Below are 19,175 nucleotides of genomic sequence, written 5' to 3'. Positions count from 1 at the left end.
TTCAAATGGTGTCTATGTCCATAAGGGGTGCTGTTTGACTTTACCGGTAAAAATAAGCTTTTGAAAAAACATTTTAAAACATTTCAATTTCCTGATTGAACAACTTAGAACCACACCTCAAAAAAACGAGAATCAGCATAAGTGTGTTTGGTGCTATACGTTGGTGTTTGAAAGGGCATTCAGCGAATACTTTTGCTACTGGATATCGACATTGTTTGGGTACATTTAAGAACGGAGGTAAGTCAGTGCCGCTATTGTGACTTTGTTCTTCATGTAGGCTAGCCTACTAGCGAATTCTGGAAATGAAAGGGGGTACGTGGTCATTGTTACAATGTTTCTCTTACTGAGAAGGCTTAGAGTTGGCCAAACCCAGAGACAAATGTGTTACGTTGCCTAGAATCAAAATATCCTTGCACTTTGACACTTTCAACATTGATTCATTTGAACGTTTTATGCTTTTAAAGGAAACGACCAGATTCGATCAAACTCGAAGTCATTACTATTTGGTTAAATAATGCTTAGCCCATCGAGCTACATAAAGGTTGGCTATGTAGTGTATTTTGTGGCTATTCCCTTGGAAATAGCTTGGCTGGAGTATGATCTGTCAGGTGTAAATCAAACACTTGTGTGAGTAGTTCTTGCCCAAGATTAGCGGACTAAACTCCGTGTTGAAGTGCAGAGACTTCATAAACCGGAGTTTAGTCCGCTAGCCCAAGTGTCTACCGTTACTCCTTAAGGTCGAAAGGATATGCATTTATTTTGAGGTAATCTAGCAGCCAAACTCAATCTAAAGTGAATCTATTTTAAACTGTGATACGGTTCTAGAAACATGAAGCCCTTTACTTTCATATAACGCCAAGATAATTTCACAAATGCAACATATACAGTGTTTTTAACCGGCTAAGGTTTCAACAGACAGTATTTGTCAAGAGTTACACCAGCGTTTCTCAAACTTTTTGCTGTAACAACACAGCTGACTCAAAAGCTTGTTGATATTTGAATCAGCTGTATAGTCCTAGGGCAAAAACCAAAACGTGCACTATGGGGGCCCCCCAGGGACCATGTTTGGGGGAAAAACCCGGCGTTACAAACAGGTGTTCGGAGCATGCTAGATAGAGGGACCTGTCTTCTGTAAACATGGGCATGTGGGAACGCAAACCCTGTAAAGTTTTCTTAATTGAACATGTTTTTTTTTTGTTTTTTTACAAATGATTTATAGCCGATATGAAAGATGAAGTCATTATCCTTCCAAAATAGTAACGCAAGGGATGCGTGATACTGTTCATACCCAGCGTCAGGACTCTTAACAAAACTCCCCCATACAGAAGATGTCTTCATCCAATGACTGGAATAATTCAAGCCCTCTCTTTATCAGTTTTCATTGAAATGTTATGTTTATACTGAACAAAAATATAAACGCAACATGCAACAATTTCAAGATTTGACTGAGTTACAGTTCATATAAGGATTTCGGTCACTTGAAATAAACTCATTATGCCCAAATCTATGGATTTCACATGACTGGGAATGCAGAACGGCGTATGTTGGTTACAGATGCCAAAATGTAAAAAAAAAAGTAGGCGAGTAGAACCAGTCACTATCTAGTGAAACCACCTCATGCGGCACCACATATCTCCTTCGCATAGACTTGATCAGGCTGTTGATTGTGGGCACCACATATCTCCTTCGCATAGACTTGATCAGGCTGTTGATAGTGGCCTGTGGAAGGTTGTCCCACTCATCTACAAACATGCTTAATGGGTGACATGTCTGGTGTGTATGCATGCCATGGAAGAACTGGGACTTTTTCAGCTTCCAAGAGTTGTGTACAGATGCTTGCAACATGGGGCTGTGCATTATCATGCTGAAACATGAGGGGATGGTGGCGGATGAAAGGCACGACAATGGGCCTCAGGATCTCGCAGTGGTATCGCTGTGCATTCAAATTGACATCAATAAAATTACATTGTGTTCGTTTTCCGTATCTTATGCCTGCACATACCATAACCCCACCGCCACCTGGGGCACACTGTTCACAACGTTGACATCAGAAAACCGCTCTGGTGAACATTCCTGCAGTCGGCATGCCAATTGCATGCTCCCTCAACATCTGTGCCGTTGTGTGACAAAACGGCACATTTTAGTGGCCTTTTGTTCCCAGCACAAGGTGCACCTGTGTGATGATCATGCTGTTTAATCAGCTTCTTGATATGCCACCTATTAGGTGGATTTATTATCTTGGCATAGGAGAAATGCTCACAAACAGGGATTTAAACAAATTTGTGCACAACATTTTAGAGAAATACAATTTTTGTGCGTATGGTACATTTCTGAGATCTTTTATTTCCGTTCAAGAAACATGGGCCAAACACTTTACATGTGTTTATTTTTTAGTGTACATTTAAAAAAAACATTAAAGTAGTAACAATATGTTCCCTCAAGACACTGACTATGCATTTCCTCTAAGAGATGAGAGGGCTAGACAAATTACATAGCCTGTTTATGACAAGATTTCTTATTTTTTGTCAGTTCCAAATTAGAGGTCTAAAACATCCAGGGAAGTCAGGCTGGCGACAGTGGCTCAGTCAGTTGACTGCATTGGGTAAAGTAAGCCATTGTGGTCTATTTTCAGGAGGGCATAGTTTTGGGATGAGACTGTAAATGGTCTCGTACTCCCTCACTGTTGCTACTCCTCTATGGGAAAGCCCATTGGTCAGGGATGGGTTTGGCTCCTCTTCAATACTGTGTGGTCCAACCTCACTGTTGAGGTCTTCAGCTTGATAATATTGTAGCCAAACCTGGTCTCTGGCATGGAAACAAAACCCCATACACCACGGCCGGCCCGCTCATTACCTATGTTGGCAGATTGATAAGGGTGGCATTTTCTGAGCTAAACTGACCAAGACGCACCACCAACAACAACACATAACTTCACATAATTGTGCCCTGAAACAGTGGCAATTTCCCTCAACCAGTAGCATAAGAGCTTTTTAGGTGAGCGTTGATGCCGCCATGTGAGAAGCAGTGCCCACTTTGTCAAAGGCAAGGGCACAAAATATTTTACTTGTCCATTCCCAGCGTGCCTCTCCAGGGTGCTGTTTTAGACTCATCCCTGTGGCGTTCCACCAATGTCCTGTCAATTTTTTATTTGTCATAAATCATGTAGCAGAATTAGGATATGTCATAAATCTAAATATATCTGTGCTGTATAGAAACCCTGTATTCAGTACTTGAACAGCTAAATTGATTAGTCACAGGAATCAGGACTAATAAAGCCAATGCAACGGCCTGTTTCACAAATGGTGGACCTACCACATGGATGGGCATTCATAAAATTCCATTGCCAGCGACATGGCAGGCTACACCCCAGTAAGCACGAGCCAACATATTTTGGATGGCTATTCTCGGTTCTGTCCAGACCGGAAGTCTTACCACAGATGGGCATTCATAAAATTTCAGGCAACACTGTAGGCTCCCCCCCCCCCCCATTCCCCCCCGTGCTTCAAATACTCACAAGTCTGGGCCGTGCGTTTTGATGGCCTCACAGCCGCCATCCCATTTCTGACACCAATGTAGCAACGCCAGGGCAAGGAAGCCAACCTGGGTTGCTGGAGTGAAAGGTAAACACCCTACGCATCGTGCCAATATGAGAAACCCATCTCATCCTGTAAAATCTCTTCATCAAGCCATGTATATTCTCGCCGTTTGACTATTTCTCAGATCTCTAGTTTACCTTAGGGTTGGGTGGTAAATTAGATTCATTTGATTTCTGCAGTGGCGTGAGCATTGTAGGCCAAGGGTTAAACGAAAAATAAATTAAAAATAATTAAATTGAGGCAGCAGGGACTTTGATACAGGAGGGGGTTGAATATCAAATCAAATTTTATCGGTCGCATACACATATTTAGCACATGTTATCGCGGGTGTAGCGAAATGCTTGTGTTCCTAGCTTCAACAGTGAAGTTATCTAATTTGAACAATTTTTTTTTGGGTTGCTACATGATTCCATAAATGCTATTTCATAGTTTTAAAGAAAAACCCTTGAATGAGTGGGTGTGTCCAAACCTTTGACTGGTACTGTATGTGTGCAGGGTCAGGGGAATTCTATCTTTTAGTTTGTTAGTGTTTTCAGTTCATGTCTGAGGTGGTTAGAACAGCCACTCAGCAGCTGAGCCTGGTGTGTGGGGAGTGTACTTTACCCCCCTGCTAGTGTGGAACTCTGGAGTAACCTATGACCCGTGACACGCAGGGGGGGTTGATAATTCCGATAAAGATAGCAGGAAATGTCAAACTAGCTGTATTGAGTCATGGAAGTGTCGAATCCCATTGTGACATTAACTGCGTCCTTTCCTGTACGTTTGACTTTGTACTTGTTGCAGATAGGAGCAACTTTAATCTTTATTCATTCCTTTCTTTAAAAGGACACCCCAGTGTACACTGTCACATTAGTGACCTAAGTAGTGGGGGTAAAGGGAGGTTCCTATACTGTAAGCAATAGGTCTATGTATATATTGACCATACTTAATCTTTCATGAGAAGAGTCACTTTGGAGACCTATTTCATTAAGCCTACCAGTAAGTCATTCTGGGAGGCCAGGACTCTATGTATACTCCTGTTATGGGCTCATGGTTCTCTTCCCCATTTTAATTTGGGATTGATGCGTAGTTGCACACAACAGCTGATGTGGAAAATGGACACGACCTCTTTCAGACCTGAATAACTTGATTTTGAAGAGACCTATCTTCACCAATTATATTAATGTAGCTGCTACCTGCTTTTCATCTAGTGCCAAGCAGGAATCACTACACTGATGCTTTTCTCGATTTTAAAGCAACCGTTCTAAAGACCTCAGTTCCAATACAATTCTAAACACCAGAACCAGTCATCAGATCGTGGATGGCAGTGCATTGGATTCCATGAAAGATCCATGTTGTCCTCAAGCTGTTGCTTAAACTGATGTCTGCAATTTTTAAATGTGCCATTAACCAGTTGTAAAGTATATATATTTTTTTAACCAGATCCCATGAAAAGGCCTCATTGTAATTCCTCCATTCGAGACCACTCCTCTCCCTTTCCTCTCGCCTTTTGACAGTGAGCCACTGACCCACATCCAATATTCCACCCAGTTGGTAGGTTGGTAGCTTGCAGGTCTCTATTGCATTTGCACACGCTTATAGGATAGGTGGTGTAACTATTGAGCATGTCATTGAATAACTGACCATTGAGGGGGCATTCTGCAGTTGCTACATACATTTATGGATATGTACCCATTTGATTCTTGAGGAATGTAACTTCTAAATATCTCATGAGCTTAGTTCAACTATTGTACTGCATTAGAACCCAAAATGTAAGCTTGTTTTACTCCAATGTTTGTAAACTAAGTAAATGTAAACACATGCTGTATAGTGTTTTTTATTTATTTTTTAAACACAGCTAAAACTATAATGTTGATGTCATGGATGCTACGCGTATGAATTTGAGTGGTTACACTTCTTCAGCCCCATAACTCCTCCTTTTACAGAAACCGTGGCGGTGAAACGCTTTGTTTATTGTTTCGACTGCAGATTGCCTCGTTAAAACATCCAACAAGGGTATCAGAACATCTTAATCTCAACATTGTTGTTGCTGAAAGATCTCATTGAATGATTTTGAGATGTGAGGATCACAACCAGTGTACGAATCCTAAGGTTCCAATTGTATCTTTTCTAGCTCACATATAATGCTGTTAGATCTGGCTCTATTAGTTGGTCATCACGCTAGGTTACTCCCTACTCGTCTAGGCCAGAGGCGTTGTCTTTAATGTCTATAGTGTGACCTGGCACCTTATCCTTTTTGAGGGAACAGAGCTTGGCATTATGAGCCCATGTCAACAGGGAGACTTCTGTGTAAAGTTTTTTTTTTGTGTGTGTTTTTTTTTGTTGCCTTTGGTGTGTTGTATGAGCATCTGTGAGCTTGTCTTTAGTCCGGGTCGAATGTCATTTTCATCAATATCTCTGCTCTTGTCTGTTGCTTCTCAATTCATAAATCCCAGTAAGTTGTAGCCATTATCTCTTTCAAATACAAGCTCTATGATCGTAGCCGTTGATGTTATTATACACACGTGCTGTTCATTCTGCCCATTTGGAAAAGAGAGCTGCAATGAAATGTGTTTTGCCACACATCTTACAGGGATGTCTGTTAGCATGTCTTATGGAATTTATTAGCCACGTCAGTGTTTGGTGAGTTAGCAGGAAGTATCGTCACTGTCAGTCTATCCACGGGGATATGAAATGAACAAACCCACGTTGAGACAATAAGTATTGCTAACTGCTTTAGACTGGTCAAGTTGATGCCTTGTATTAAAAAAACACTTTTTTTGAAGATAAATTTGAATAAGCCCCCCCCAAGACAAAAAAGCTGGGTTAGGTGACATACTCGACAATTGGACTCATGCATCACATGCTGTCTGCTACTGTAGCTACATTGTGGTGTTTGCTTTGTCATTTTAATAAGGTTCGTCTCACATTGCTTCTTTGTCAACCTTCTTGTTTTGGCTTTTCTGCCCGTTCAGCACAGATAACAGGGAAGCCTCAGCAGCACTGAGGATCATGTGAAATCTGGACTGACACAGGAGTCCAGTGAGTGAGGGCAGGAGGATTCCATTATTTGTGTTGGCAATATAAACACTTCTGAGTTCTCACTCTGTCAATGCAAAGATACACATGCATCCATAGAAGGTTGCTGGATGGTTTTGGCACAGAGATGTGATGTTGTCTCAAGGGATCCTGACAGGGTGAAGAACTATTAAACTGTCAACCATTTTTGTACCGTCTGAGGAACCACGTGGCCCATTTAATGATGAGACAAAGTTGGGTGGGGGAAAAATCCTAGTTGGGGAACCAGAAGGATTCTTCCCTGTTCCCACAGGGTAGCCTGTAGTAGTTGAACAAATAAACAGCTGTGGCCTATGAAGATATGCAAAATATAGCACCATCTTATCAAGGTCTCTCCAGCACTTCAACGGATGAGTCTCCAGTAGTAATTCAACAGAACTGGACTGTCACTCTTCTGAAGAGGGTTCGTTTTTGCTCATCATTCGTTGCTCTTCAGGGGAAACCTCAAATTAGAGAGAGACTGCCCCAAGTCTCTGGAAAGCCGGTTTATTTATACAAGATGATGATGAGCATGCCGTCAGAGACCAGATGAGCCCAAAGCGAGAGTTTCCGTTAATCCTTACCTCACCAGACAAGTATTTCAACTGCCCCAAGTCTGTCCCTACCCCCACCCTCTGTTCTTCTTTTGGTGCTATGAATCATGGGAAACTTGGTCATGAGGTTACTCTCCTCTAAATAGTGTACCAGTGCTGTCCTATAGACAGTTCACAGTTCTATCCCTCTTTCCGAGTACTGTGTTCTCACCATGCTGTGTGTCCTCACCATAATCCCTTTTTAAAGTGTACTTGCTCTGGGGTGAAACCGTAAGAGGTCAACGCGGAGAGAAATTAGACCCAGACTTTTCCCGTGCAAGGCTGGTTCGGCCAGTGGCTCAACTCTACAGACGCCTGTGTCCTATTTGACTTGTGCCAGCCTGCCTGCCTTGCCGTCCATCCACACCCTTTATGTCGTCATAAGTCTGTGTACAGACTTCACACTTCATCCCAATAAGCCATGGGGCCTGAGAACAGTCTCTACACCCACTGACCAGCCCGTCTTACAACCCTGATGCCTTTACTGTGCACCAGTCGACTAGCTCTCGGACTGCCCGGATGACTGTTAACTAAAAAGCCTATAAGTGAGTGTGTCAGGCTAGTAGCTTACCTGTTAAAACCGCTGTGATGCCCAAATGGCAGCAATGTGCGTGTGCTATCAAGTGACCCACTCTGTGTGGTGCCTTAGGTTTACTCTTACTTAGTTCTGGAAAACAACCGCTTTGTGCTAATTTTTCCAGAACTGTGCTAATTCTAATGTCTTAAGGAGGTTATTGCTCCAGTATTTTTGTATCGGGTTTGAGAGAGCATAGGTTTGACCTTGTTCTTGTGAAAAGGTGTGTGTGTGAGAGAGACTCTCCACCACACACACACATTCCTAAACAGTTTCCTCACACAGCCTCTGGGCACGATAAAGCGGAGCTGGAGGAGAGCCATGTCATTATGAAAAGTTTAATCAAACGATCGGCAGCGGGCCCAAAGTAAACTAAAGTCCAAGCACAGTAGTGGAAAACAACCTGTAGAAGCAGAGTCCTTGGAGCAGGCGGTAACCATGGCGCTGCTCCTCTCCCCTATTTGACCTAGATTTTTTTTTTTATGTGTTGATGTAGGCTGTGTGCTGTTTTTAAAAAAAAAAAAAAGTTTTATTTGTAGTTCTGTTCTAGTCTAATGTTCTGTATTATGTTTTGTGTGGACCTTTTAGGAAGAGTAGCTGCTGCTTTCGCAACAGATAATGGGGATCCTAATAAAAATGCCAGAAAGCCGCAGCTCTAATTTGCCTTAACAGCTCATCAGTGACCACCTTAAGCATGGCGATAAACCAAAGACGACACTAAGTAGTATAAACCAAACTTTTATGAAGGCAATAATGGTTTTGGCAGAACTTTCTTTCACACTGCAAAAGAGGTCATATAAATGGCTTCGGAGATGGTGCTCCACAGTGTTTATCATTTAGGCTTCTTCATGTGACTCAGCAAGGCCAGAACTGGGACGAGATGGGAACAACCTAGAGGCGAAAGGCGGATGCTTCGGTCCTTACGAGGACAACTGGTCCTTACTCTTTGCAAATGTTTTTTTCACCCTCGGTATGTCTTTCTCATGTCTAATGTGCTTGTCACCTTGTTTTGTAAAGCTGTATGTTTAGACGTGTTATACATCAGTCTCTGATCAAACCTTCCGTTATGTCGGAACTTGGAACAGAAGACGGGGGGGGGGGGGGTCTGTGGTCAGACCACAAACCCTTGAGTCTTAGAACTGTGGAACCGGGGCAATGTGAGTTAATGTGTCGTCATCGGCACAATTTGGCACTCATGAAGCAGACTTACTCACGAAGAATTGCATCATTTTAAAATGGTGCGAGCTAAACACTGTTCTAGACCAGATGCTGGTTTGGGTAGAATCCAGTAAGAAGTACGCTGCTACACCTGCATTGCTTGCTGTTTGGGGTTTTAGGCTGGGTTTCTGTACAGCACTTTGTGACATCAGCTGACGTAAGAAGGGCTTTATAAATACATTTGATATGCTACCACCTTAGGAGGTTAGGCTTGCAGTGATATGTTGGCTAAAAATGAAATGAACTAGTAGGACCATGTTCACATTATATTGGCTATTATTTTTTTAATAAACTCCTGTCTCAACAGATTAAACCCTGCGGACTTTAATCTGACTGGATACCCGAAGAAGGATCAGGACGCCGGGAGGCTTGAGCGAATCAGTACCTGACCTTTGGGGGCGGTGGTTTTGGGGATTGATCAACTTTGGCTATCTGATGCAAGGGATCTGGATGCATCAGGACTATCCCAAGATCGAGGGTCACAGAGGCTACCTGTCTTCACCAGCCTGCAGGGCGGCGACAGAGAGCAGGGCGCTGCACCGACAGAACCGGCGGAGCCCAGGAATGAGCGAGTTCTGGCACAAGATGGGCTGCTGCGTGGTGGCCAAACCCCCACCAGTGAGTTTGGGCCAGCTGCCCTTTAATTTACTCATGTAGAGGTATAAAATGCCCACTACTCTAACGTTCTTTGTCAGGTTTCACCAAATTCCTCATCTAATAGATGTATTTGACAATGAAGTTTACTCCCCAAGCTTGCGCTATATTAGATCCTGGCCAATTCTATTCAACCCTCTCGCCAAGTTCCACAGAGGTTGTTAGAGGTCCCTGGCTAATCTTGTAGCCAAAGGCAAGGTTTGGGCATCCCAGGCAGCCAAGCATGCTTACTCTGACCACACACAAGAACTTAGTGTTTTTGGCTGTTGCATTCAACACAAAGTTATCAGATTTTTATTGGTATGTACAGAGGCCCAATCAAGGGAGTCCGAAATGCATGCTTAGAACAGCCAAAAGTTAAACACTCCCCAACAATCTATCTACCCATTATTTTTTTTTACGCCAAGATGTTACGGGGGACCCTTTTTTTAAATGCATCAAAGTCCAATAAATCTGTTGGCAAAGGCCAACGTATTTATGGTGTTTTTCAGACTCCATCTGCATTCGCTTACAGGCTGATATCTTTAAACGGGGGTTTTATAGCTTGCCGTTTAGAGGCATCCACATCATGAGCGATATCTTGAGTGCCATCTTTTGATTTGTTATTTCACGCGCACTAAACCTAGGGTGAATGCCAGTCATTAATATTCACTGAACATGTGACCCATGTTTATAACTTTGGCCGTGCATAGTTGTGTTCATCAGTAATGTAGGCATCACAATATTGGGACGGACTGTATTGAAAACATGTCCTTACTCTCTTACATTCTAGTCTGATGTTGATTTAATGACGCTAACGATTGAATCGATCTGTCCAGGGAACTATAATGCCTGGACCTAGAGTAGCTTAGTGTCATCAGGTGTTTCAAAGCAAAGCATTTCATGGAATCCTGGCCAGCATTACAGGGGTGAATAGAGGTCCTTTTTGATGACCGAACATATCAGTGTGTCGCCGGAGAGTGGAAGAACTTCCCTTTAACGCTCCAGAAGCGACCGCTGACCCTTGACCTCAGGGCGGCACCCTTTCCTGGCCTGGGTTTTGCAGGGAGAGTTGCGTAACGGCGGGTTGTGTTCATCCGTTCCCACTCGTCAACAATGACCCCGGGGGCCCAGGAGAGAGGAAGGGGACTGGGCCCAGGAGAGAGGAAGGGGACTGGGCCCAGGAGAGAGGAAGGGGACTGGGCCCAGGAGAGAGGAAGGGGACTGGGGCACTATCCCGTGGGATGGCTTTTTCCCTTCCTCTTTTCTTATTTATTTTTAGGGCCTGTGTTTGTTCTATTGTTGAGGGAGGACTGTACAGTTACGCCACGTTATATAAATACATGCAGGGGTTTACATGGTGGAACTGTTTCGAGAGGAAAGGGGCTTGTGTGGCATGTCATTTTTGTTTTAATATTACTGCATTGAGACCCTTCTTACTGACGCTTTCATGAGATGTTGGTAGTTTGGGTCTGCCTAACTTCCTGTATGTCAGTCATGTAATTGCTACCCACTTTTCTAAGCACAGGCTATGTCAAAGGGTTTCTGACACCAAATGGTTGCTATTACACATACTGAAGGCCTCTCCTAAAATAAGTTGCTAAGCGACGGTTTCTCTTTTGCAGCACACACAGCTGACCAATTAGCTAGACCTTCCATCAATCAGCCACTGGATAGCCTATCCCCCGTTATGCAACGTTGTAGTGTGGGCTTATTTCTGAGTTTGGTATGACTCATGGCTGCCACTTGAGTGGATGCCAACCAGCTGTGCATTTGGTTAGGTTTGGTATGCCTTTTTTAATGTTTTCAAGGGCTGTTTGGATTAAAGTGTTTTAAGTTTTAATCGATTGCCGTATTGATACTCGGAAGTTGGTCTACACAGAGAGGCTCCTACTTGATCGTCGAAGAATGTCAGTAGAGCCAAGAAAAGTATAGGGTTACCTTATTTGGTCGCATGTGTTGTTTGAGTTCAATTCCTGACATCTTACGTTGCTAGGTGTTCACTGATTCAATATGCCTGCTGAAATGGTCATGAGGTTGTCTTTCCGAGTCTGTGGGAATGACTGCTTTCCTCTGTCATGCCAATCTTACAACAAGAATGGTCGGTAAGAGGCCTGATTCATTGGGTATGTAGGCATGCTCCAACAGATCCTCTGAATTCAAGATGACGTCAAGAAGAAAAGACACACGCACACAGTGGTCTACCTTGTCTTTGTTACATGACTAGCTCATAGGATACATGGTTCAACGTTTGGTCAGCAGCATGTTTGTAAACATCGGTCAAGGTTGCTTATGTAACACTTAAAATGGCTAAAGGTCTATATCCTGGTCAAATCAAATGTATTTATATAGCCCTTTGTACATCGGCTGATTATCGCAATGTGCTGTACAGAAACCCAGCCTAAAACCCCAAACAGCAAGTAATGCAGGTGTAGAAGCACGGTGGCTAGGAAGGCCAAAACCTAGGAAGAAACCTAGAGGAACCAGGCTATGAGGGGTGGCCAGTCCTCTTCTGGCTATGCCAGGTGGAGATTATAACAGAACATGGCCAAGATGTTCAAATGTCCATAAATGACCAGCATGGTCAAATAATAATAATCACAGTAGTTGTCGAGGGTGCAGCAAGTCAGCACCTCAGGAGTAAATGTCAGTTGGCTTTTCATAGCTGATCATTAAGAGTATCTCTACCACTCCTGCTGTCTCTAGAGAGTTGAAAACTGCAGGTCTGTGACAGGTAGCACGTCCGGTGAACAGGTCAGGTTTCCATAGCCACAGGCAGAACAGCTGAACCTGGAGCAGCAGCATGGCCAGGTGGACTGGGGACAGCAAGGAGTCATCATGCCAGGTAGTCCTGAGGCATGGTCCTAGGGCTCAGGTCATCCGAGAGAGAGAAAGAAAGAGAGAATTAGAGAGAGCATACTTAAATTCACACAGGACACCGGATAAGACAGGAGAAGTACTCCAGATATAACAAACTGACCCTAGCCCCCGACAAAAACTACTGCAGGATAAATACTGGAGGCTGAGACAAGAGGGGTCAGGAGACACTGTGGCCCCATCCGATGATACCTATGGACAGGGCCAAACAGGAAGGATATAACCCCACCCACTTTGCCAAAGCACAGTCCCCACACCACTAGAGGGATATCGTCAACCACCAACTTACCATCCTGAGACAAGGCCGAGTATAGCCCACAAAGATCTCCACCACGGCACAACCCAAGGGGGGGCGCCAACCCAGATGGGAAGATCACATCAGTGACTCAACCCACTCAAGTGACGCACCCCTCCTAGGGACGGCATGAAAGAGCACCAGTAATCCAGTGACTCAGCCACTGTAATAGGGTTAGAGGCAGAGAATCCCAGTGGAAAGAGGGGAACCGGCCAGGCAGAGACTGCAAGGGTGGTTCGTTGCTCCAGAGCCTTTCCGTTCACCTTCATACTCCTGGGCCAGACTACACTCAATCATATGAAGAGATGAGTCTTCAGTAAAGACTTAAAGGTTGAGACCGAGTCTGCGTCTCTCACATGGGTAGGCAGATCATTCCATAAAAATTGAGCTCTGTAGGAGAAAGACTCCAGCTGTTTGCTTAGAAATTCTAGGGACAATTAGGAGGCCTGCGTCTTGTGACTGTAGCGTACGTGTAGGTATGTACGCAGGACCAAATCCGAGAGATGGGTAGGAGCAAGCCCATGTAATGCTTTGTAGGTTAGCAGTAAAACCTTGAAATCAGCCCTTGCCTTAACAGGAAGCCAATGTAGGGAGGCTAGCACTGAAGTAATATGATAAAAAAATTTGGTTCTCGTCAGGAATCTAGCAGCCATATTTAGCACTAACTGAAGTTTATTTAGTGCTTTATCCGGGTAGTTGGAAAGTAGAGCATTGCAGTAGTTTAACCTAGAAGTAACAAAAACTTGAATGAATTTTTCTGCATTTTTGGACAAAGTTTCTGATTTTTGCAATGTTACATAGATGGAAAAAAGCTGTCCTTGAAACAGTCTTGATATGTTCATCAAAAGAGAGATCAGGGTCCAGAGTAACGCCAAGGTCCTTCAGTTTTATTTGAGACGACTGTAACAACCATTCAGATTCAACAGAATATCTCTTTGTTTCTTGGGACCTAGAACAAGCATCTCTGTTTTGTCCAAGTTTAAAAGTAGAACATTTGCAGTCATCCACTTCCTTATGTCTGAAACACAGACTTCTAGCGAGGGCAATTTTGGGGCTTCACCATGTTTCATTGAAATGGTCAATGGCTATGGCATCTGCTAGCCTGCATCAGGAGATGATAAACTAACAATATAGTGGACAATTAAAAAGCCTTCATTTTTTATGGCTTATGCATAGCAAGAACAATATATTTAATATTCTAAGCCATCACATTTAAAAAAATAAAAAATAAATGTAAAAATCCACAACTTGACTACTTCTGCAAGTTTTTTGCGTATAGGCTTTTTTGACATTGTTTACTATCCAGCATCAACTTCCGTTTGTTCTGTAGTATTTCATCCCATGAACAATAGACCACCTCATGGTTTACACCTATAACCAAATAAGTGTTCCTCTCCTGTGTCTCTAATAAAATAAGCTGCTTATTTGGAGACAAAATGTTGATCATTGTTCAATTAAGTGCATGTTTATGTTGCAATTTTAGAGCATCTTCTGAATTAAAATCTAATTTCGCTTTCATTTTTGGTTGCACAGCCGCTGTGCTATGCAGTTGCCTAGCCATATTTGAATTACTATAGGTCACTGGCCACTGACCTCTGGCGTTTTGCATTTGTTTCAGAAGAAGAAGAGGAGGAAGATTGACTGCAGCATGATCGGAGAGCCCACAAACTTTATGCACCTCACACACATTGGCTCCGGGGAGATGGCAGAAGGTTTGCCACCGGTATGTATAAAGTTTTAGCTACTTTCATGAAGACCAGCCTTTTTACACATTTTGTAATCAGTGTTTTTGAAGAATGATAGGTCAGTCTGTAATCTTGACAGATAAACCTCTAACAATTGCTGTTGGGATGCTCATAGTGAGTACTATTATTTGGTCTTTGTGTTATACTTGCATTGCAGGTCAAATTCATTTTTAAAAAACTGTTATTTCAACACTTGGATCAAGTCTGGAAGATATTGCTTAAAACATCTCAGTGCACCATGGTACAAACCAGGGAATTAGTATTGTCCAGAGGTATTCCTTGGACAAAAATGAATACAAAAACACTGCTTTCATACATGAACTGCTACACTTGTCCCACACCCATTCGTTGGCTAACTGGCCCATCTCCAGCCTGCCACCTGCAGCCTCACTTTTGAACAAGGCTCAGTCAGTGCAAGAGGCGGAAGTGGTCCTGTGAAACACAGGCCCTGAAAAGGACCCCCTCCCTACCACTTCATGCCCATGATGTTCCCTACACCCTATTTATTACCCAGTCCCTCTTCCCTCCCTGGGAGTGATTCCAGAGGGCACACAGAGAAGGGACAGTGACAGGGGACACAGCTGGAAGGGCCTTGGCTGCTAAATGAAAGGCCCCCTCTGTGTCCTGCAACGCTGGTAAAATATTCCCCCAATCATCTAGCACAGCAACCTAAAACAAGAGCTCCTTTCTGTGCCTGTTAAAGGGGAACTCAGACATCCCACTGAAAACCAAGTCAACTCACCAGTGATCAAGTCTTGTTTACTTAGCATTGACAACCTTAATGAGCTTTAATGCCGAATGAGAGGCGTATACGTTTTGTGTTTCCACTAAGCTGGTGACTCCGTTGCGAACCATGACTAACCCTTATAATGATGCAAAGCCCATTAATGGGCTGGAACAGTGTAAATAGGTGTGGTATACAAACACTGCTGCCTTTTTTGTTGAAGCAGAATTATTACGTAACACCATTACGAAACGTCTGTCTGTGTAATCTTGACACTGTGTCTCCTTCTGCGCCGTCAGTATTCCGACTACAGGTTTGTTTTGAGTTTTCTTGCACCGCATTCTAATGTTGCAAAGTTAATTAGCATTTCCACATAAACTAGAGGTGGGTATCCATCAACCGCTCGGGATTGTAGGGCTACAGTGTGTTTCCATTCGGCATATGAAATATCAACATATCACACCATTTGTGAGTGAGCGAAGGGCACTTACTTAGCAACCAGAGTTTTCGTTGTGTAATCCAGCTGCAGGTGGAATGACTCAAGGTATCTTTAATAACACAGACTGTTGCATAATACCAGAAAACAGGTCATATTGTCAATGTCCTCTGCTCTTGCTGGTTGACGCTCCACTGAATTTGACATGACTCTACCAGGGAGTGATGTTCGTATGACTGCCATGTTGCTCTTGTCCCTCATGCAGTCAGGGTCAGTCCAGGAACAGATGAGGTCCAAAGGACCCAGCACCAATGGCAGAAGCAGCCTCTTATAGCTAGTAAGTACTGTCTATATACTCCAGTGCGCACACATACTCGCTCTTTAGATCATAGGGGCGGCAGGGTAGCCTAGTGGTTAGAGCGTTGGACTAGTAACCGTAAGGTTGCAAGTTCAAACCCCCGAGCTGACAAGGTACATATCTGTCGTTCTGCCCCTGAACAGGCAGTTCACCCACTGTTCCTAGGCAGTCATTGAAAATAAGAATTTGTTCTTAACTGACTTGCCTAGTTAAATAAAGGTTAAAAAAAAACATACTGTTTTAGGGGTTAAATAAATATGTCCAGCTGAAAGTGTTCATCTTAATTAGTTTATTTTAGACTGGGGAATTGTTTGTCAAGCGGTATGAGTGGGATATTAATGGATGGCTCTCCTTATCGTTTGTTCTTCCACATGACGACGATGAACTACTAGCCTACGTTCTTGGAAAACTTTTTTTTAACACCTTACTGTGGATTTTTATTTTATTTTTTGTATTTGAAGATCTTCAATGTTTAACTTTTTATTCAGAAACTACTGCTCTCCAATGACATGTTTTGTTTTCGGTTTCAGACATATGGACCAATCCAAGGACTCGACGTAAGCTCATTTCCCCCTTCCTCGGACCCAGCCTCAAGCCAACCTTCATGGACCAACTCTGCATATTGCACTTAGGCCCACAATGACCACCGCAAATGGCACAAAAAATAAATTTAAAAAAAGATGCCTTCATTTCCCAGAATCCCTTTCGTCCCCCATCATCCAGTTTGAAATGGAACATGACTCTTGCCTTGAAGCGGGAAAGTACCCTGGATTCTCACTCAGCACTGGGGACTGGACGGGATTGTGTGTGGGCTTTTAGGAGGTATTTGTTACACTTCAGGCTGCTGGCGGATACAGATTTTCCCATTTGCCTCTGTCTCAAGCAAGGGATTGTCCGAACATTTCATATTTCACCAACAAGACCGTCTCACAAGTGTGATACTGCTTTTTCAATAACACAAACAAAAGTTTTCTTTGTTCTTGACACGAAGTGGTGTGCATTTGTGCCCTTTTAAAAGTGTTGTCTGTAATGATTATAATGCCTTTATAAGTAGTAAATAGTGGAAACTGAGCCCATATGTTTCCTATAGTGCCATGATAAGCAGGCACTTTTCATATGTATTGCTAAAGTGCAGTGGTCAAATTGTTATTTAGGTTTTGGAAGCAAAGTTGCTCAATTGACAAGCAGGATGTGGCATCACCCCTGGCTCCACCCGCTACTTGTCTGGAGCAGTTTAAGATCCAGTCTTAGCAGCACTGTAGACATACAGGGTGGGAGTGGTCACGTGTAGGCCTACTTTGCTAATGTTTTGGCACTTTGCCCATTTCACGTGGATGATTCTTAGAAGTTTTCTAGTCTTTCTCACACACATTCCACCATTAGTCACTCAGTCTTCCTTACAAACGCACGCCAAGTTTTTCATAGAGAACCCTCTCATATATATATACTTCTACCTTAAGTGTTATTGCCAAAGTTATGCCTTTATATATTAGTTTATTTTAATTTTTACCATGCCTGCTTTAACACCAGCACATCTGAACACTGGTTAGCGCTGGCAGGAAGCCAGCAGCGGTTAGAGCGTTGGGGTAAGTAACCGAAAGGTCGCTGGTTCAAATACTCGAGCAGGCGAGGTGAAAAATGTATCGATGTGCCTTGCTCATAGGCACTGTACGATTGCTGACCCTGTAAAACACTGCACCTATCCGGTGTACGAGACACAAAAAAGAAATTCATTACCTTCTGTCGTGTCCCATAGACTCCCCTTTTGGGGTTTTAAACAAGTTTGTATGGGGTAGGAGTCTTCTTGCGCAATCCACTTGTAAGCGCTTGAAAGCTGAATGTAAGATGTCGTAACTAATCTTAATCGTTTGCCTTTATCTAAAAACGATCTAGTTGGACTGTTAGTTCAGCAGGTTTATGACGCAAACATCTCAAATGTATCATAAACTATGGCAACTTGGCCTTGGTTCTCCTGTTGCACAGTGTTCGTCTTAGAATTGGCCCCTGCCTGTCTAAGCTGAGACATGCTCATTCACTTTTTAGCTATTCTGAAAAGTGACTTTATGGGCTTTCTGTTTCAATGGCAATCTACAGTTCAGGTTAGAGGAAACGGCAAAGCCTATAATACTACAGTGAGAAAGTGATGGCTGATTTTGCTTTCTGTTATTTTTCGAAGTTATTTTGCCTCAATACTAGTAAATGGACCCGCTGCTGTCATTGTATTCAATATTACATTTAGATGCATGCCTACTACAGTTCAGGCAAACACTTGCCGTATGAGAGTCGTTTTTATTATTTGTTTTACGACTGCCCTCCGTATTTTTGTCAGCTGTGGAGCTGGGTTTTTAAGTTTTGTTTTAAGATTTATCTCTGACTGAAGAGATTCCAGGATGCAATGTACGTGCTTTCTTTTTTCAGTTTCACTGTTTTCCTGGGTCTCCCTCTTTAGTTTGAATTGCACATGTGTTCCACAGTCATCCTATGTGGACTTTGGTGAACAGATGTGTGATAGTAGAGGAAGTATTTCAACTGCTGCAAATCTGTGTGTTTTCTCTGCTTCTGGGCTTTTTCCCTCCTGAAAATACAGTCTATTTTATGTATCGATGTGTGTTTCTTGTTTTACTTGAAAGTGCCATTTACTTTGAAGGGGCACATCCTCCAGAGGTTTATTTTATTTATTACCTTTTTTATTTAACTAGGTAAGTCGGTTAAGAACAAATTCTTATTTATACACCAGTGCATATGAAAAATAAATGTTCCCCAATTCTGAAAGAGGGTAGCCCCAAGTTTGGGAACCCCTGATTTAGGGAATAATATGCAGACTAATTATACCCAGTTTAACAGTTTGGTGATATTTTTTTATTTCACCTTTATTTAACCAGGTAGTCAAGTTGAAAACAAGTTCTCATTTGCAACTGCGACCTGGCCAAGATAAAGCATAGCAGTGTAAACAGACAACACAGAGTTACACATGGAGTAAACAATTAACAAGTCAATAACACAGTAAGTCTATATACATTGTGTGCAAAAGGCATGAGGAGGTAGGCAAATAATTACAGTTTTGCAGATTAACACTGGAGTGATAAATGA

The 19,175-nt window shown here is 42.9% G+C and overlaps 1 protein-coding gene across 1 annotated transcript; it reads left to right on the top strand.

Annotated features, from left to right (window-relative positions):
- The first annotated feature begins 49 nt into the window (after positions 1-49).
- Positions 50-18,685, top strand: LOC135552173 (CDC42 small effector protein 1-like). Its single transcript, XM_064983628.1, has 5 exons — positions 50-237; positions 9,325-9,635; positions 14,441-14,545; positions 15,993-16,064; positions 16,616-18,685. The coding sequence occupies exons 2-4, from the start codon at positions 9,453-9,455 to the stop codon at positions 16,059-16,061; spliced, it is 357 nt and encodes a 118-aa protein (XP_064839700.1). The 5' UTR covers positions 50-237; positions 9,325-9,452; the 3' UTR covers positions 16,062-16,064; positions 16,616-18,685.
- Positions 18,686-19,175: the final 490 nt, after the last annotated feature.

The sequence above is a fragment of the Oncorhynchus masou genome, chromosome 13 (genome assembly GCF_036934945.1).
Source record: "Oncorhynchus masou masou isolate Uvic2021 chromosome 13, UVic_Omas_1.1, whole genome shotgun sequence".
NCBI classification, from domain to species: domain Eukaryota; kingdom Metazoa; phylum Chordata; class Actinopteri; order Salmoniformes; family Salmonidae; genus Oncorhynchus; species Oncorhynchus masou.
This window is presented reverse-complemented; position numbering and strand designations above follow the sequence as displayed.